The following is a 20,859-nucleotide window of genomic DNA, read 5'->3' as shown; positions in this document are numbered from 1 at the left end:
AATGCTTCTACTATGCTCGTTCGAGCAAAAAACCGTTGACTTTTTATTTACGATTATACTTAGCCCGCAAAACGTCAGTTTTCATTAAAGTCTATAATCGCACGGAAGCTGTTGTTGTTTTATTTGTGTTTTTCCACAATATTTCTTTAAGTGATTCATATTAAGAACTCTCTTCCGACATCACGGTGCACAAACACACAGCACGTCCGGTTTAATTTGAATCAGCACTCTGCACGTCATGGTAGGATGCGTTCAGCAACCATCAGGTGTGTGTCGTGTGCGACGACTTAATTTGTAGTGTTTTGCCTAGTGCGGAGAGGCGTATGCATGTATGTCGAACTTCTTTCGCACCGTACCCAGCCAACCGTGCGAATCGGAGGTGCGGGGGAAGGACAACGAAACCAAACACAAAAAGCAGTTCTGAAGAAATGAGTTTTCAATCTAAATTTCAAAGTGCCTATTGCCAGTGGCTTTCTGGTATCGGAAGGTAGAGCGTTCCAGACGGCCGCAGAAGCGCGTCTGAAAGCGTGGCGATGCGGTGACCGCCGTCTTTGTCCGATTGGTGGGTTGTGAGGCGTCGAGTTTTGGAAACTTCATCGATGTGTCTTGTGTGTATGTTCATGCGTGCATATGCGGCTCTTAGCAAATGACCGTTTCATTCGAAACGTCCCCAACCTCATCCGACCTCGGAAGCTACGCCAGGTTGAACCCTAATTATGCTTGGAAAGGTGACCACCATGCATACACATGTCTTAACGGCTGCTAAGTTGTCAGCATAGTAAAATTCAGCGTTGCGCTGTACTTCTAAGCTGCCACTTCTTCTATTCGTCTTTCCTTCACCAACCCAGTGCGGGGATGTGTGGTCATATAACCCCCACATACCCAGGCGTGTAGAGGAGTGGCTCGCTGGCTCAGGGATACTGAGCCAGCACTCCTGATCCCCACCCCCCCCTCCCCCCCCCCCCATGATAAAATAGGGTTCTCAAGCATTAGTGAGTTCATGGTCTCAGCCTGGTTACCGATGACTGCACAACAACAACAAAAACAATCGGGCTACATTCGAAGTTCTGATTAATTTCGCAAAAAAATCCAACTCTGAGAATCGCAAAAAAGTACGGTAACCCTTTCGTTTGACTGTCACATGACAAACCAAATCCCTGCCGCAGAGCGATGCACCGCCCAGTGAAAGTCCCCAAATGGACTTGACTTTATCGAATAATGTGGGGTTTTTTTTTTTAGGATACTTCACGCTTTCGCGACTTAAAGCACCTTGCATCAAATTACAAGCCCCAAGCCATTGACATTTCACTGGTGCAGTCGAGCCAAGGGGGACCCCCCCCCCCACCGCCCAATGGCAGCTGTGCCTATACCGCACAAGGTGAACACAGGACCGCCCCGCAAAACGGATGTATCTGCCAGTAGGTGGCAATGTTGCCGTGTAGTTTCATCGAAATTTAGTTACGGTAATTAACGTTGAAACACGAACTCATAAACTCCGTGAGGGTCCGCACGTCAACGGGTTGACGTGTATAAGTCGATGACATGAACAGGTTGCCGAGTTAACATTTACAGACGTGCATGCCGGATTGGTGCAAGGGTGGCACAGTGGTTACGCTCGCGCCTCACAGCAAGCAGGCCATGGGTTCGATTCCCGATTCGGGCGCCTCTCTCAGTGGGATTTGTGCGTTCTCTGCCCGTGTTCAGCGCGGGTTTCCCTCCAGAGATAAAAAAAAAATATCACGCACTCTAACTGCCATTGAACAAACATCACAACGCTGAAAAAAAAAGACTGCAAATCACTCAATTATTTAGTTTGTTGCCCTTCCCACCGCGCCTCCAATTAGCCGAATAAACGAAATGCATGTTCATGAAAGTGGAGGGAAAACTGGAGGGTCCAGAGAGAAATCCGCGCAACCACGAGGTTGGATTCCGAACCCACGACCTCCCGCGTACCCGGAGGTCGCGGCTTTGAGGAGGTCTGATTGGCACGGTTGGTTCCGTATGGTGCAAAAGAAGTCCAACGTCCACGCATACATACACTGAGCAAGAGCGCTCTCCACTGTGAAAGATCAGCGTGACCCTCTTGAAATAGAGTATCGAGACTCAGCGAGGATTTTCTGGGTAAACAAGCGAAGTGATACCAAAAAAAAAATCAAACATGCCGATAAGCAGATCGATCCACACGCGTCCACACTCGTGCACACGCATGCACACACACACACATCCAGACGCGTCAACACGCGTGGACACACGTTCACGCACACGAACATTTCAAAGCACGCAGCCCGCTTAACAATAATTGACATTTGTAAGGCGCATTTCATCCATAGATTTCAATGCGCCCGTGTATGGAAGGCAATAAATGAACAGAACCTGTAGGGTAAATGGGCAGTACTAAGTGGTATCCAAAGGGCTGTTTAAAGAGGTGAGTTTTCAAGACAGACTTAAAACATACCTAACGACTCTGAGTGTCTTATTAGCAAAGCGTTCCACAACTCGAGAGGCATACTGTGGCAAAAAAAACCCAAACACCCCAGCAAAAGATCCTTGACCTTGGAGTCCTCAGAAGAAGGTGATCCAAAGATCGTAGGGACCTCGTTGGGCAATATCTGTCGTCCTTCCCCTGCGCCTCCGATGGGAATCTTTGTCAAGGTACGGTGCCAAAAGAAGTCTGATGCACGCATGTTCGTACATACGTAGAGCTAAAGGGAAATCGGTTCCTGCAAAGCATCGCGGGGGCTAACCCATCGGCTGCTCGCCGCTGACGGAGCGGCCGTCGCTAATTTGACGACCGAGCGAAACCCCCGGGAGGGGGGAGGGGAAAGGAAAACAAGCGAAGCAACGACAACGCTGACTCCGGTGACCTTTTTGATCCGCGCGGTTCCTCATCCTCCTCCTCCTCGCAGTGCGGGCGATCCCCCTGACTGGCTGATCGCAGCGCCACCCCAGAGATGGCGACCTCCGGTGACCCCATGCTGACCTGCACACCCCGAGTCAAGACCTGGGGTGCCGAGGGGTCAGGGGAGGTCACCGGAATCACCAAGGGGTTGAAGCTGCAGCTGATGGGGTAGCTCCCTGGAACACAAAAGCAGGGAGAAGGGGGGGGGGGACACAGAGGGAGAGAGAGAGAGCAGCAGCACTCTGATTTTGCTTCGCCCTTGTGATCTCAGAATCTTTATTTGGACTGAAGCAATCCAATGAGCTATGAAGCTCTTTTTGTAGATGTCCAATGTAAATATATCTTTACTCTTTTGTTCTTACGTGACTTTACCGAAAGAACCAAAGAGTATGGATTCCTGCAGTCACGAAAGCTTAAAATCTAGAGTAAATATATCTATTTGATTGTCTTCTTCAAAAGATCTCACCCCACAATACTTGCAGGAACTAATACATTTTTATATATATTCCATCAAGGTGCTTACGATCTTCTGATCTTCAACTGCTCAGCACTCCCAGGTCTCTAGGTTGCGCTCCTTTTGGTGATCGCGCTTTTGCTAGTGTGGCACCCACTTGAAATCAGGCCATCGGAGTCGGTAGAGATATTTCAGTCTGCTTCGAAAACCCATCTTTTTCAAGTGGCCTTCCCTCTTCAGTTTGGTCAATTGCCCTGGGCTCCGTTTTTGTTTCCTGCTTTCCACGCATGGTGCATTGGGATCCTTGGATGGGACGCGCAGTATTCATTTTAATTATTATCCGCTAATATCCCACCCATGTCGAGGACGTGGTCTACCAGAATGACTGCTGCATCTCATCCGTACGGTGTTCGACCAAACACACACTTCTCTGTTCACGGAACGCTTCTGATTTTGCGTCTCCTGAATGTGAAGTTGTAGTTGTTACTCTGCATCTACATCAGCCATAGGAATGAAGAAGAAGAGGAAAAAGACAAATACAGAGAGAGAAAAAACCCACCTACGGTGAACTCCGTACAGCCGCTTTGACTGTCCACTGCTGGATGAAGGCCTAGCCACATTGTTTTAGTCATGGGTGTGGAGTAGAATATGGCAGGCTTCACACTGCCTACTCTGCTAAGTGACAAACCATGACTAATGCCATCTATCAACGGTCTCCTGGTCTCCAGTGCAACAAATGAAGCCATGGGTGGTATTTGTTCATATTCGCCTTGAAGGGTGCGGGGTGCTGAAGGAGCGGGGGACCCGGGACTGGTTCGGGTATCACTCACCGCTGACGTTATAGCCGTGGCCGGGAATCAAACGCAGGTCAGCGGGGGTTCATAGCACAGTGCGCTCACCACGATGTACTCTATGTCAGCGTTGATGTTTTTTGGCCAAGCATTTGCTCCTCACAGGGCATTGATGATTCATCCCCCAATGCATGAATAGTATTGGTCTTGGTTCGTGATTATTTTGCGTTGTTTAACATTTTTTCCATCTCGTTCTTACGGCTTTTTCTCTTGGGAAGGTTTTTTTTCTCCGTTTCTTCCCATTAACCTCACTTGCAACAGCGGTGCATTATTTTCGCGTTCGTCTCTCGCATGCGTGACTAAATGCATGCATGTTGGGAGCGCATGAGAATTGAATTCATTCTACCCGACGTTGCACGCGCGCCAATTCGCTCGCAAAGTCTTCAGCGAACTCACAGGACCCTCTGAAATACGAGTCGATATGTGGTCTGAGCAATAGCCCCTTAGCACCAGTTGAATTCAATGCATTTTGCCAGAAAGGTACGCACAGGAACAAAATGCATTGCATCTCCCGTTAAAAGCAGCTCTGTGCATTGTCATTTATACCGTGCAATGCAATATAGTCCATTGGACTAACTTTCTGGCATTGCAGCACCTCACAGCGCTTAGACTATTGATCCGAGCCCAATAACGATTTTACCAGCCCGTTGCATGAAATAAAAATAAAATAACAATAATAGAAAAAATGTGACCTCCCCCACTCTGCTACCCATTTTCTCACCCCAGTGACTTCCACCGCCAACAATTGCCAGCGAAGTGAAATCTCAACGAAGCTAAAGCAGCCGTGGTGGCTGCCTTTGGGGCGGCCCGTGATGTCGACCAAATTGTCGTCCATCATGTCCCCGCGGCCACGGTTCAACCTCTGACCTCTCGTCCATTACTGTAAAAAATAAAAAAAAGACTCGCATGAGGGGTAACGCGGCTTTCCCCGTCTGCACATTTCCATCAACCATCAACCCGCTCCCCTTTCCTTTGTGTTTGCCTGGCGCCCTGTACCAACCGTGGGGAAGCTCTCCCTTACCGAGGGCTGAGCGGGACTTTGAAAAGGCTTTTGGTCGGCCACACTTCTGACACAAAAAAGACAACGATCCCCCCGTACAGCTTTCACAAGCCGTTGGTAGCAAGTGCTGTTAGCGAGTAGCACCTATGAAGGCCCGGCCGCCTTTGTCTCCCCATTGGTGACGTTTACACACACCGCACTCATTTGGCTGAGTCGACCTAAGGGAGCCCCAGGGCCGGTTCATATAATCGCCACCAGTGGTGGCCGTGAGCGGGAATCGAACCCGGGTCGCCAGGTTCGCAGCGCAGTGCGCTAACCATTCCAATACAGAAGACAAAGACAAACACACACACATCTTAGGGTTGTCTGGAAAAAAAATCTCACTTTTTACCACACTAATTCGATGTCTGTGCCCGCTCTCTTCTCACTCACACATCGATGTGGAGATTGCAATTCAGTAGCAGACGCTCGGCCAAGATCAGGGCAGGATTAAGGTTACGAGGGGCCTAAGCGAATAGGAGGGAAGGATTAGAAATTGTAAAATACCATGATGAAGTCATCAAACATTTATTTACCGACGTAAAAGTAACGCGTTTATTTGAGTCAAGACACAGGTTGCTTGGGGAATTTGAGAAACGTGGCCATTGTTTAAACCGCCGCACCTGGGAGATGAAATCGAACCGGCGACCTCTGGATAATAAGTCCAGTGTGCTCACCGCTACATCACAGCAGCATCCTCATAATGACAAGAACACTTTTGCTTGTCGCTGGCCGATTAAATGGAAGAAAAAAACCTGGATAACGGGAGATAACTAAAGCACACGAACATAAACCGCGAGTACATATACATATATAGAAGCAGCCTGCATCAACAGCTTGCCTGCTACCTTATATAACCTCTTGTTGCAGCAGCTCTTTCTCCTTCGTCAGCAGTTCTCCTGCCTTGTTGGTCTCACCTGATGACGAGTGCTTGCGTTGCGATCGAAACGTCATGATCTATGAATTTTCTACCTACGTGACTTTACCGAAAGAACCAAAGAGTATGGATTCCTACAGTCACGAAAGCTTCAAATGAATATATATATACCGTGATGTAAATCTATAGGTAACTATATGTAAACATATAAACTCACCTAGGGAGTAACTCGTGCCATCGTCTTCGATGAGTGACACGTGCACGTATTTCTGGCTCCGGTTGGCCAGGGATCTGCCGATGCCATCGGCAGAGAAGTAAATCACCACCGCCGTGGCGATCCGAGGGTAGGGGAAGTTCACCTGCGGCAACAGACCGCACAGTCATCAGCTTCATGAAGGCAATGGTAATACTCAACCATCCTCTGCCAATCCAGTGCTGCAAGGCAGGATTGCCCCGCATTCGTGTCGGTCGCTCGGTCGCTGGTCAGTGTGTCTTAAGCAGATATTACTTCGTTTGTATAAAAAAAAAACAAGTAAAATATTTGTATGTTACCACATAAGGCCCACTGAGCTGTACATCTCTTTTCCAGAAGCGAACCTGGCCACAAATGGTAGCGCCAACGATGTGGTTTTAACACGTGGACATTTATAGCAGCCAACTACTCCAAACTCACGTTTGTAAATGCGGAGGCAAAAACCGCAAGACCCAAGAGAAAAATCCACGCGAGCACGGGGAGAACACGCAAACTCCAAATATACAGGCATCAGGTGGGGTCGGGGACGAACCCGCGACCTCCTGCATGCCGGGCGAGGGAGTTAACATCTTGCTACCGCGGCACCTGGAGCGGAGAGCATCAATGCCACACGCCCACCCAACGGCGTGGCTCCGAACCTGACGACGCGAGACGAAGAGCGACCTTGGCGGCCCGGCGCTCGCTCACCCATATCCAGTAGGGGTTCTCGGAGGGGTATGTGTCGGGGTCGGCGGCCTGCAAGCACGGGAACCACGCGTAGCTCGACATGTCCTCCGGCAGCACCACGAACTTGCTCCGGCAGCCCTGGGTGGCGGCGGGGAGGGTGGAGAGGTCGCGGCCGTAGGAGGTGCGAGCGCAGCAGGGTAAGAGAATCAGAATCGGAATCTGCATTTTGACTTGGAGGCAGGAATCCGATTAGCTATGGCGTTCTTTTTCATAATCAGAATCACTATTTATCCTGAAAAAATCAGATTAACTATGAATCTCTCTTTTTTTAATGTCCAGTAGGGGCTGGTCAGCAAGTTACAGCAACAATACAAAAACGGATAGAAGTGCAAAGTGTAGGAAAGGTAACCAAGTCCAGATAGAACCGTTCATCGCTTGACAGTCCAACCAACAGTTGCATTATCGGAGCTGCAATTGAAACCAAATGAAGTGAAAAACCTATTTATTCACACGCACTTAAGAAACCCGGTATCATCACGGGCGGCAGAAAACATGGATTCGAACCCAGGCTCCCAGAAGTCCTTGTTCAGTCTCTCTGATCCCTGAGCCACCCAGCCACCTCCTCATTGCTCTCTGTCTCTCTCTCTCTCTCTTCAGTGGTGGTGGGGGGGGGGGGCCGCAGCCACATCAGATTTACACTCCAGGACACGGGAGCCCTGCGTGAGGCTGCCCTTTTCACCAGGGTGCCTTTCATTTTCCGTAGAGGCAGTTGGGGGGGGGGGGGGGGGTGCACGCTGCAGAAGAGATTGGCAATTTGCTGATGGAGAAAGGTTAGTCAAAACATCAGTTATCTTGCGGAAGGAAGTTCGCGAAGATTGAGTCTGGCCGTCGAAGCTCGAGCAGCGAATTATGCACGTGTTGAAGCGGTGCACTATTTACTTGCGCTCTAATGTCATTATGTTATCGTATAAAACTCTGATCTACGTGTTGCTCCCTCGCGTGCGCGAGAGAGAGAAAGAAATGGCAGAGAATGCCTTGAGTGACGGCGACATCACAAGAGATTCGGTGCCAGACAGATGTGGCCACCACGTTTGGGCATATTGGCACAAGTGGAAACAAATGACGAAATGTGATGATGATGATGGTTATTGATAGGCAATCCTGTAATCCGATTTGTCACAAGGGCTATGGCTAGGTTGTGAATCCTATTGTCTGTGATTATCTGAGAGTTTTGCTTCAGTTGTCCGAGCAGCATGGAAGAAAAAAAGAAACGAGATGAACCTGCTGCCAGGTGTTTTGTCCGCAGGAAGAACGTAGCGCACGGGTAAATAGTAAGTCGCACGGGACACGTAGATACGAGTTGTATGCGATAGCATAACGAGATTGGAGCACAAACAAATAGAGCACCAATTCCATCACGAACGCGGTCGCAGCACAGATGCGCGAGTTAATATCGAGCCTCCGAGCTAACGATGCACCGCATCGCGCGCGTAACAATACATTTATTACAATTCGTAGCTGTCGAATATCGTGGGTTCACGTGGCCCCGTTCCATCCACTGGAGGCCACTTGCATTCACCACAGTTTAATAAAAAAAAGAATCCATTCTCTAACCAAATTTGCCACCATTGAAATAAAGGGATGTTAGTTTCGTGCGCAGGACTGAGATGGATGGTGGGAGCGCTGGGTCGTGATCAAATGCGGCCGAGTGGGGAGAGGGCCTTCATCCAGCGGTTGATTTAAAGTGGCTGCTCACGACGATGCTAATGACTCAAATTAGCATGGTTTGGCTAAGTACGGTGCAAAAGAAGTTCAACATAAATTTGCAGCCTGTAATCACAGCCAATGCTTTGCCTAGCCAAGAGAACGATAATTTTCCACCTACTCAGCGTTAACGTTGAAGGTGGGTGGATTTTTTATTCATTAATTGTGCTTGTACATTAACTCCTGTCACGTATGTCCCTTATTATAATGCTTTTTTACGTGGGCCATTGCAATGTAACAGAGTTGCAATGTGTCTAATATGCCTGAACAAGTCAAGCATGTTAGGCTCATTAATGGGATGTGCTCCCTCTGTCTCTGATGTAATAATAGGAATCACAGACGATCAGGAAGGTAGCCACGCAGTCATCCGGCGTCAACAATTGCCCAAGCTTTGGGGTCCTCTATATATCAAGGTGTCATCGACCAACTACTGAATGTTTGTAAGTGGGAGCAAAGTGTTGCACGCACCAACCTGCTGTGTGTGGGACGTTGAGTGTAAAAAAAGCCAAAGTGTTGTTCGGAGTAAAAACGTCGTGATCGTCGCGTTTTTTTCTCACGCCCTACTGCTGGATGAAGGCTTCCGCCACACTCGGTGGGGCGGAGGATTTTGTCGCCGTCTCACCGCGTGGCTGCCGCCATCTTATCCCAGTCGACCGCGGTCGCTCCGCACGCCTCCGAGACCGTCGCCTCCGCCTCTCCGCTCGAGAGCGAGGACGAATACTGGCGCGCGGCGGCGTTACAAGTTAAAGTTACCAAATCGCGAGTGGCCAAAGCTCGGTATTTCAACCCTCAGCTCAGTTCTCTGACATGGTATTTAACTCGCCACTCTGTGCCACCTGGTCACCTCTGGTATTGGGGGGGGGGGGGGGCTTTAACACTCTCACAAGGCACCAGGGAACAACTGGAATTCTGTTCAGGCAAATTAAATGCCTCATTGAGCAGCTTTTACTACCACTGTGCCGTTAAGCGTCCCTTGACGAGTTGCTTGTTTTGTTTTTTATTGGGTGCTCCCCTAATACGTTTGAGAGGATGTGCACTAATACCCACTGCGGGTTGTGCTTTCACAACTCGCCCATGTCTGACGTTTCGCAGCAGAGCATGCGGTGCGAAATATCGGATGTCGAGCAAATCAGAATCAGAATCTGAATATTTTATTATATTGGAGCAAGCCAATGAGCTATTAAGCTCTTTTTCACAGATGTACTAGTAGGGGTGGGTAAGAACAACAACATGATAGCAGTGCAAAGGGCAATTAAGGTAAAAAAAATCACCCAAACGCATACAAATAAAACTAAACCATCCCAATTCTATCAGGCAAAGCCCACTGAGGTGTTAACTTATTTTTTCAGAAGCGACCCGGGCCACAAGTGGTCACTCCACAAAGTGGCCCGTCATTTGGACATTGATAGCACCAAAATAATCTAAATAAACACAATGCTTGTTTCTAACCCGAATTGGCTGTGCTCGTCCTTGTAAACAGAGTTGCTCGGCTCCGTCCGCTGAGGTGGCGAGATGTTATCTGCTTCAGCCTGGTGTACAGCACTTAGCATAGGTTCGATCCCGACTCATTGTAACCAATCGGCCGAACCTAATAATCCCCAATTCGTCTCGGCGAACATCCCCACGTGACACGGGCCGCCGTGCGGGAAGCGGCTCCCACGCCCCTCCGGCTCGCCGCGCCGCACTCGTGCGGACCTGCCCTCGGATCCGAGGTCGGCAGATCAAAAAAAAGACACAAGCGAGTGTGACGCACGGCGGCTCGAGTCCCGGGGGCTGTTCAGAACGCAACGGAGTGCCATTTCGCCCGCGTCTCCTGGCCGGGGAGGGGGTGCGTAGGACCCTCCCCCGCCTCCGCCTTCCAAGACACCAACCCCACTCCCACCCTCCCCAGGTAGAGAACACCTTTCTCCCATCGGACGCGGCAGCACCGTTGGCATGCCCCTTCTTCGGCCGTCTGCGGCAGCGGGTTTGCCATCTGTGGCAGCGGATCGCACCTTTCTTTAGCCCGCCGTCATTGTTTGTCATCAGCAGCAGCACATCAGCTGTGATCTATCCACAACTGGATGTTGGTGTCTCGGTGTCGGGACAGAATGCCATGTGGTGGCCGCTTTCAATCATGAGTGGGGGGATGAAATTGGCCCATTGTTGGGGCCTCTTTTGTGTGAGGCCTCCCCCCACCTCTCTGGGCTGGCCTGATCACAATCCGTACAACTACTGCACATGAGCTGATTTCATAGCTACATCTCTGTAGTAGGCGTACTCTTGGACAGACGAGGATTTCTTTACGTGACCATATTTCACCGCGTTGGCCAGAGCAGGTTGGTAAAGGTGGTGAAGGCAGGATGGCAGGACTGGTTTTGAATATCACTCGCCACCGATGTTATCAGCGGCCGGGGACTAAACTTCTGGCTGCTGCATTCATTGTGCAGCAAGCCAGTCCACGTTGCCACCACCCCACATTGACAACGCTGCCTACACAAAAGCACCCACCTATATATTTATATTTTAATTGAAGATTAAATACTGATCTTCGCAGTCGGCAATGGCAGGTGATTGAAGAGTGCCGTGCCGGCACATTGTAAGCTAATGTAAACTGGCTACCAAGTTAAATGACCTCTCGCTGTGCATGTGTGTGTGTGTATGTGCCAAGTGCCACTTCAAGTAAACACAAGTGCGCTGTTGTGCATCTCAAGGGGGCAGTTCTTGGCACGTCGTGGCTCGCGGATTACTTGAAAGGAATGTGTCCCTTAACCGCACGCTAGCGACGATGCCTAAAGTCATTGGTAACATCTCTCTTTTTGTAGACCGTCTGCATTGGCATTTTATGCAGTGATTGTTGCTGTTGAGATACATTTTGTGAAATTTCAGAATGATATGAAATAAAATATGATAATGATAATAATAATATACAGGCCTTTGTCAATCCCCTGTTAGATGAAGGTCTCCCCCTAGGGCCGTGCCAATATTGGGTACTATTTGACCATACTTCACCACATTGGTTGGTGAAGGAGTGCGGCACAGGATCAGGTTTTCGTATCACTCGCTGCTGATCTTAGCTGTGGCCAGGAATCAAACAGCGTCCGAACCACTGCGCCACTGCTCCACCTGAAAACAGTATCGCTGGAGATTAAAAGAAAAGCGTTTGAAAATACTGTAGCTAATCTATTTATTTATTTAATTGTTCATGAATGGTTGTGAGAAATGCCCTATTTTGGATTATAATAATTTACCAGCTCAGCTGTGGTCTGGATGAAAACTGTTTTAACGAATTGTGATAATCCCATTAGATTGTCTACAACCAAATTTTGCCCAAACGCATCCTGTCTTATCGGAATGTCAGAAACTAAGCAGCGGTGAGCCTGGGCGTAGTAAGCGGAAGGCTGACAAGACGGCATGCCAGGTGCTGTTGCCAAGAGGCTTCGAGGTGGCCAGGAAGTGGCAGTGCTGAGTGTTACCCCCCCCCCCCCCCCCCCCACATGAAGCCAAAGACTCAATAACGGTTTGGCCAAACGTCCCACTGTAGCAGGACTCTCCGGAACAACAGGCCTGGGGATTCAGCGAGTTCGTCAAGGGCAACTGACTTAGAAATAAAAACGTATTCACCTTGTCCTAAATGCCACAATGTAAAGGACATGTACATGTTCATCCTGTTCGCAAGTAGGATAGCCTTCATGGAAGAACTTATTCAGTTGTATCCATGTTACCGATTTTACAGGCAGATATTAACGCGAATGAGTCGCACTCATTCCAATCGGGAAGCAGAATCGAAAAACGCCACGAATGAGGTTCCGCATTTGCAACTTTGAGCTCTTGATCTCCGATCCTCTTGGCCCTCCGCAGCCGTGCATGGCCACAACGATGATGCACGCGTATCGTCCTTTTAGAGAGGCGCTCGCAAACTCTTCGCTGGTAGGCGTAGCGCTTCCCGCTCGCGACGCTACTTCACAACTAACGCGTTTTCGCCTCCCTCGCGCGCCAAAACGTTTTGACGCCAACATTTAAACCCGCAATTCGGCGCGTGATGCCATGGTTGAAGAAAAAAAAAAGTGAGTCCTCAAGAAGCTCTAATCCCCGCCGAGTCTATCCATGTCAGAAAGCGCTAGGCGAATAAGGATATTGTTAAATAAATTAATCTGGTTTAAAACCTCTTTGCGAGCCCTTAATCCCATCCACCATCGCTTCCTAATCCAGGTTATATGAACCGCACATTAGGCTGGGTTTTGATCCAGTTAGAGGGCTCAGTCTGGATTAAGGCGCACGTTTGATGCGGGCAAGCGCCCGGGATTAGAAAACTTTCCCAATATCTGTTAGGATTTGTATCTGTCGGTTATACACCCGTCTCAGATGCTGCTCTTGAATGAGCACACCAAACACCTGCATCTACAGCCCTTTTGTCAACCCACTGCTGGATGAGGGCCTCCCTAAGACCGTGCCAGTCCTGGGGTGCTGTTTGACCATACTTCACCTCGCTCACCTGACGTACGTGAAGTGTAATTGTGGCATGTTGTTTTTTTATATGTAACAAAAAAAACAAGCCTACACTGTACTGTGAATTCCATTTGTTGAATTATATTGTTTTTAGGCGTTGTTTGCCGGCGTTGTTGATGCAATTAATGTAAGCATTAAAATCTTGCGTGAGACACGTGCGTAAAATTGATTGCATCAAATGGTCTGCACGCATAATTATTGAGCGATTCTGTACTGCGTTGGCATTGGTGCACGAGTCGCTATTGTACAAATTGGCCAGAACAAAGAATTAACGCAGCAGTACAAACGAGGTGGTGGTAAAACTCAGGCAATTATCTCGCGATTCTTGGGTCGTATTTGGAACCCTGAATCGTGACGATTCACTGCATTGCTGGAGGGAGGCATCGAAGGGGCAGAGGATTGTTTTGGGGGGTGACGGGGTGAGGCGGGGGGGGGGTGAATTATCACCAGCATTGTGTAAAAAAAAAGTTAAACGGAACCTCAACACGGTCATGCAATTGCAGCCCGCCACTAAGATAAAGATCCCCCCCCCCGTAGCCTGAACTGACTGTTGGGTCAAGTGCTGTTAGTGAGCACCTATGAAGGCCGGCACGGCACACGAGGGGGTGGGTGGCCAGCATCACGCCCGGCCGCCTTTGTCTCTCGAGTGACGACGTTTACACACCGCACCAGGTACTCATTTAAGGCTGAGTCGACCGAGGGGATGCCCAGGACCGGTTCAGATAATCGTCACTGATGTTTGCCGCGAGCGGGAATCGAACTCGGGTCACCGAGTGCATTGCACCGCGCGCTAACCGCTGCACTCGCGCTCCCGCTACGCACACGCGCGCACGTGATCCATCCATTATCATTAGCACACTTCCAATTACACGGTGGATTTATTTAGCATTCCTTTGTGCCATTCATGTCAAGGCGGAGGAGGAGGGAGGGAGAAAGTGAGCTCGCGTGCTTGTGTTTAAACGGCAGCGAGGAAATCAGTTTTATCCGCAGATTTCTAACCCTCTGCGGTGCATTTCCCTGTGTGCGAGTATGAAATTTAATTATGATGAGGTCAGTTTTTTTATTGCATGTTTATTTCAAGGCAGTGATGTAACCGCCGGTGGGATTTCAGATCACGGTGGGCCCTCTTGACTCAGACCGTTGTAAAACGTTGCCTCCGTAATAGCAGCAGCAGTAGTTAGGAGTGGTCTTTCATCGCCAAACGGCTGGGGGCTGTGAGTTTCACGAGTACTCGTTGGTGAAAGGGCAAGTTGTCTGTGGATGACTTTAAAGCCCCGTGCCTCCAATGTGTAACCCGGCTAAAGGGAATGTGTCTTTAAATGCATTGCTGTGCGACGAGCGGACATATCATGTGAATGTCAGCGGTGTTTCACTGAGCATCACGTACGTGTAAATATATGAATTATGTTGCCAATTCACACCCCAGCAATATTGAAGAAATGCCACGATCCAGTTCAATAGCCTGATTATTCATTTGGCTAATTTTAACGTCTATTTCACTGCGTAATATGCCTCGGCTGTTTGTTATCTGTCTCGCACGTACAGCTGTGTGCATTCCATTGATCTAAATTCAACGCTTGTGTACAGTTACATATCATTTGCATTACTGACCGAATAAGTAAATAAACTGCTATTTTGTGCTACACAAAACCATTTAATACCTAACAAAAAGTTGTCATCGATCATCCCAATAGTATCCTTAATAGAGGTTTTTTTGGGGTTAGATTGCGTACGTGTCAATGTGTCGTTAAACCCGCCACCACCCGATACAGCCAATTAGTAAGGTTTGTCACGTAAACTACCGTTCCCCACTGACACACACAACAAATATCTCCGTATAGCTACATCATGTGACCTCCTTTGCCAGTACCAAAATATGAGAATAGCTTTTCCCCTTTTTTCTGTTTGCATTCTGACCACAAGTATTGTGGTTAATGCAGACATGATTCCTTGCAACAGGTTTCAGTTTGGTGTTTTAACATCTGCCAGAAAAAAAAACCTATTCTCATCCCCATATAGCCTTAACAAACGGTTGGGGCAAGTGCTGTCAGTGAGCATCTATGAAGGCAGGAACATCACACAAGGGGGTGGGTGGCCAGCATCACGCCCGACCGCCTTTGTCTCCCCAGTGACGATGATTACACACTGCACCAGGTACTCATTTGATTGCTGAGTCGCCCTGGGGGGCGGCCCGGGACCGGTTCAGATAATCGTCACTGGTGTTAGCCCTGAGCGGGAATCGAACCTGGGTCACCGGCAGCGGCGCTACCCGCCACGCACGCACACTCACACGCTGCACCGGGCAGCAACAACAACCACGTCGCAATGCTGTGTAGCGTGGCCCTGACGACAACGGGGAGAGAGGATGGCCGAATCAGCCACGGGCAATGCCACCCAGGAAGCAAAGAGGCGGCCAAGCCACCCAGGCTGACTCCTCTATGGAAAAGGGGCGACGGTTTAGCGGGCTTGGGATTAACTGCGTTGGGGCCAGTGCCCAGTAGAGGACCTCTGATTAATGTGTTAAAGGTCACTGGAGGTTGTGGATGGGGGGTGGGGTAGGGAGAATTTGCCCACACGGAATGCTTTGCACAAATGCAGAGTAAATCAATAGGAAGCTTTGCTTTTCGCATTTAACCTATGGTGGTGGTGGCGGGGGGGGGGAGGTTTCTCTCTCCCACCAGCAGTGCCTGAATAGCAAAGGTAAAACCAAGTGTGAAATATATTGTATGTTGAACTTCTTTTGCACCATACGTAGCCAACCGTGCTAATCGGAGGTGCTAATCGGAGCGGTTGTTAGATAGCGAGGAAATCTGTAGATGACCTTTGTGTGTCATAGATCTTTTTTATTTACGAGACATGGTTAATCTACTAGTGGATGAATAATAAAACTGAGTGCGATTTGTAACGCAAACAATATTTTACACACATCATAAATTAACCGTGACTCAAGACGCACGGAGCCAAGCTCAGTGTTACTTGAAAGCCAGGCGAAAGAGGGTAAGCCTTTAAGAAAGAGCTGAAGCCTTTTAAGTGTCTCTTGAAAGCCCGTGTACAAAACAACGTAAGTTGAACTCCGTTCGCACCGTGCGTAGCCAACCGCGCTAATCAGGGGTGCGGAAATCTGATACTTTCCAACGGAGGTTGTCGGTGCCGATGCGTGAGCTCCGTCCTGCGAGGCAATTGGGAAAGATTTCTTAAATCCCACAAAGCCCTCGCAGCCGCCTCTGTTCACCCAACAGCAGCAGCGGAATAAATGGGTTCTGCCGTAGTTAGTCGATCGGCAGGTTGCGTGCGGGTTACTCCCACCTCTTCCAAAATGTCTGGCCAACGTGGAAGAGTTGGCCCACATACCCTCTGAAGGGGCTCTGTAGAAATTGTCCGACTAGTGGAGGACGTTTATGTTTTTTTCCGGCAGCGGTTTAAGAAAGCAATTTCAACGTAAAAAAATATATTCTTCGATTCTCATTGCTTTACGAGTGCAGGCTCAACGTGAAGTGATTAATTATTACCGAAGTGATGTCAACGGATGTACCATTCAAATGTCTCATGCTTCATGATTTTCTTTCCACATGATTGCTCTTTTTTCGTACTATTTTGTCGTACTATATTTGTATAAAAAAACATTATTATTATTATTATTAACATATCTCTTTCAAGATGCAGATAGCCAATCTGGCAGAGGAGTAGAAATCTCTCTCTGAGAACTCCCTCGAGAGGAGACCCTTTGTTCAGCGGTGGCCTGAGTGGAGCAATTTCAGGACTGCCCCTTTACCTCCACATCACCCCCCACCCCAAACCTCCACCGTCTCGCCCTTCCGTACGCCAGCCCTGCACTGCAAGCAGAGATCTTTGTTCCTTGGTCTCGCACTGAGCACTTCCCTTGCTTCCCAAAGCCGGGTCGAGGACTGGGGCGCAATCCCCCCCCCCCCACTCCACCCGCCCCCCCCCCCTCGTAGATTTATGGGCTCCGTGGTGACCGTTTTAGTTAATTGACTTGGCCTGCTCCTTCTTTTTCTTAGCCCTCGGCTGGGGAAAGCCGGGCCGAGCCGGGGGGAACGATGAAACGTAGCGTTGCCGCTCGTTCCGACCGACGAGAAATCAGACTTAAAGGGCGCGACAACAACAACAACAACATAAAACAACAACAACAACAATCCGGCGCACCTGGAAGGCCCCCACGTGCCCCTTCCCGGCGTTTGCCTCAACGTAGATCACCAAAAACTCAACGCGTTTATCAACAGCAGTGGCTTTAAAAGGAAACACTTAAGGTGGCGTTTTGGGCAATAGCCCTTCTGCACGGTACATCTATGTGTACAACATGTCACCCGATGAATTTGTTGTTTTTTGTTGTTATTGTTGTTGCGTGTGCTTGTGCACCGCTGCAAACGCAAAATCGCCAAATATATATATTTTTTAATCCGTGACGTTTTATCCCCGCTGTTTGCGAGCACCCGCCCTCGAATCATCAACTCGCACCCCGGGCCTGCGGGCGTTCTCCTCTCGCGACGGCGTTTTCTTTGTGTTTTTTTCTCATCGCCCACGGAAAGCACCCGAATTGGACCCGTTGTGTGCCCGCCGACACAAACACCACCACCACCAAAGACAAAGATCCTCCGTATAGCCTTAACAGATTGTAGGGGCAAGTGCTGTTAGCGAGCACCTATGAAGGCCGGAACGGTACACGAGGGGGTGGGTGGCCAGCACCACGCCCGACCGCCTTTGTCTCCCCAGTGGCGATGTTTACACACCGCACCAGGTACTCATTTGAGGCTGAGTCGCCCTGGGGGCGGCCCGGGACCGGTTCAGATAATCGTCACTGGTGTTGGCCTTGAGCGGGAATCGAACCTGGGTCGCCAGGTTCGTAGCGCAGCGTGCTAACCGCTACACTACCGCTCCCCACACATACACACGCACACACCGGGTCAAGGCACGGTCACGTGCACACGAGAACCGGGATTTCGAGTGGCTTCGAGCCCCGGCTCCTTCAAAGCCAAGCCGATCGCTGGGGTCGTGTTGTTTTTGTCATCTCCCTTCCTCCACCTCCACACACCCCCAAAACAAAAAAAACGCGAGCCGCAAGTGACACGCGCCATCCTATGACGCACGACTGCAAAAAGCATCTCAGGAAATTCTCATTCGCCCCCTCAAGGGGCGCAGCGTGGCCAGGTCAAGTGCACGTGCAGCTCTCTGCCCTTCAGCCAATGGGCAGGCCGCAATTATATCACTTTGTGCGTCAATCGTTTTTTGTTTTGCCCACTAATCTGGATGAGTGCGTGTCGTGAAAACACCCAGCCACTCACTCTCAACTCCCCTACTTCCCGAGCCTCGGTTGCCTGCTGCACATGCAGAACTTGTGTCTGAACAGACAATTGAGTGGATAAATAAAAAAAATTACGTATTTAATCTGCTGCCGTTGCTCGAGGCGTGTCTATGGTGTTGTGGGCGTGAAGGTATACCTGGCAGGGAGAGGGGTGGAATGCCAACCTTCGGAAATAGAAACTGTGCCTACTGCCATTTGTGTGTGTAGATGCTGTGCTTCAACAGCTACAGTATATGCGGCCACCTCACCAACTCATTCACTCACAAAGCAAAATCTCATCGCAGCGTTCTTCATTGCAAGGCCCGTGGGCCACTGGCGGTCTCTGTTGGCCTTCAGTGCTACCCCTGACGTTTGGTCCCCTACAATAATACAAAACACGCGAATGATTTTGTCTTGCAGGCAGTGTGGCGATCCTCGCACTGAAGTCTTATCGGCGAAAGTGCACCCCCACTTTCCCCCCTCTCCGCCCCCCCCCCCCACCGTGAAAATTCGTGAAGACCACTGCCCTTGACGTAAAGCTTTCGTGGCTGCAGGAATTCATATTCTTTGGGTCTTTCGGTAAAGTCACGTAGATAGGTTCAAAGAAAATAACAAAAACCTACGACGTTTCGCAGCGCATGGACCGCTTGTGTTACGATCGAAACGTCGGATTTTTTTCTTATTTTCGTGGAACCTATCTACGTGACTTTACTGAAGGACCCAAAGAATATGAGGACCGCTGCCCTACTGGGTTACCGTCACTGCCCGAAGCAAAAGACGACTGCTTACCTTTGACAGGGCCGGAGGACCCACGAGGACACTGGCCGGGCAGTGGAGGCTGTCCTGGTGGGAGGCCGTGGCCTGGGACACCCACTGATCCGCGTGACCCGGAGGCGTGAATATCCCACAGTCCAGCCCGCTGCCCTCCTTCTCGAATTCTTCGCACAGCCCGTCGCCGGCGTACGCGTAGCACACGTTCGGCGAGCCTGGTGGGAAAACACGGCACGGTCTGGGCTCTCTGATGTCAGTCTTGTCCCGCTGGCCTCTCTCCGTGTAGGCTGCGAAGAGCAGACTTTGCCCGAAACATTGCTGACGGCACCCTCTTCCTTCCGACGTGAGGAAGCCAATGGGAGCCATGCGCTTTTAAATCTGGATTGAAAACTCATTTCTTTAGAACTGCTTTTTGTGTTTAGTTTGTTGTCCTTCCCCATGCACCTCCGATGAGCACGGTTGGCTATGTACGGTGCGAAAGAAGTTCAACATACAAGGCCACACAGTTGTTGTTATTGACAAGGAACGTTTAGAGTTTTTGTTATTTGTGCTGGTGGACCACTACCAATGCAACAGCGGCAGCATTACCAGGCAATGTTGTGCCACACGTTGTTTTTTCAGGCTGTTCCGTGCGTCGTCTAGCATGATGGTGCAGCGTGTGCTGGGAGCATCAATGAGCGCGAACAGAAGCTCCCAGCATGTGTCCCGCGAAACGTCGGACATCGCGCCGAACGACACACGCGGTACAGCCCGAAAACGCATCGGAAAGCTTCACAGCAGTACGGCCGCTAAACCCTGGCAGAATTTAGAGGTAATGTTTTTTTTACGTATTAATTTTTACCCGTAAATTTTTGTTCCAACTGTCCTACCGGTATCGTATTGTGAGACGAAGTGGACGTTCAGAACGCGTCACGCAGAGCCCCTGCAAGTGGATTTCACAGAACTGCTTCTGAAATGCGTTAGTGACCTTTTTTATTTTTTAAATGCAAAGATGTACACGTTCCCCACACACTCTGCATTAGATAAACGTTTGTTGCACGGTAATGGAAGGCTATCACGAAGGCGCTATACGTTTCACAGACGGGTATTGCCTGCTGGTAGGAGATGCTGCTGCCACGTGGTTTCCCCAAGTTAAGTAGAGCTGATTGGGAAAGCCAATTAATACGATGGGTTTTTGTTCAGTCATTAGTGACCGCGCTGAGACCATCAGCTCACTATTCTTGATCACCTTGTTTCATCATGGGCGACTAAAACCCAGACTTCTATCTCGGGATCTTAGCGATGCCAGCTCATTGCTCAGAGCTCTGAGCTACCCGGCCACCTGCAAATTATTTTCAAGTTAGTGAGGCACCTAGCCTGGAGGATCCACGCAGTGTAGCCAAGGGTAACTAATGAAGGCTCGTTAATTTACGAAACGTAATTCAAAGCCTGTCCCCTGTGTTCCATTATCTCCCCTGCTAATGAATCAGAATCTTTATTTATCGTGGAGAAATCCGAT

The 20,859-nt window shown here is 49.6% G+C and overlaps 1 protein-coding gene across 2 annotated transcripts in view; it reads right to left on the bottom strand.

The window, feature by feature from the left end:
- The window catches only part of LOC116953181 (pappalysin-1-like), a 126,495-nt gene that overhangs the window by 43,001 nt on the left and 62,635 nt on the right, over window positions 1-20,859 (bottom strand). For both annotated transcript variants that reach the window (XM_076074839.1, XM_076074840.1), the window contains exons 11-14: window positions 19,380-19,576; window positions 7,061-7,177; window positions 6,338-6,479; window positions 2,865-3,075 (exon numbers count right to left, since the gene is read on the bottom strand). In XM_076074839.1, the coding sequence (XP_075930954.1) occupies window positions 2,865-3,075; window positions 6,338-6,479; window positions 7,061-7,177; window positions 19,380-19,576 (667 nt within the window). The remainder of the gene's footprint in view (window positions 1-2,864; window positions 3,076-6,337; window positions 6,480-7,060; window positions 7,178-19,379; window positions 19,577-20,859) is intronic.

The sequence above is a fragment of the Petromyzon marinus genome, chromosome 50, assembly GCF_048934315.1.
Source record: "Petromyzon marinus isolate PM22_M1 ecotype Great Lakes invasive population chromosome 50, UKy_Petmar_22M1.pri1.0, whole genome shotgun sequence".
Lineage (NCBI taxonomy): Eukaryota > Metazoa > Chordata > Hyperoartia > Petromyzontiformes > Petromyzontidae > Petromyzon > Petromyzon marinus.
The sequence above is the reverse complement of the archived record's forward strand: the minus strand, read 5'-3'. Positions and strand labels throughout refer to the sequence as shown.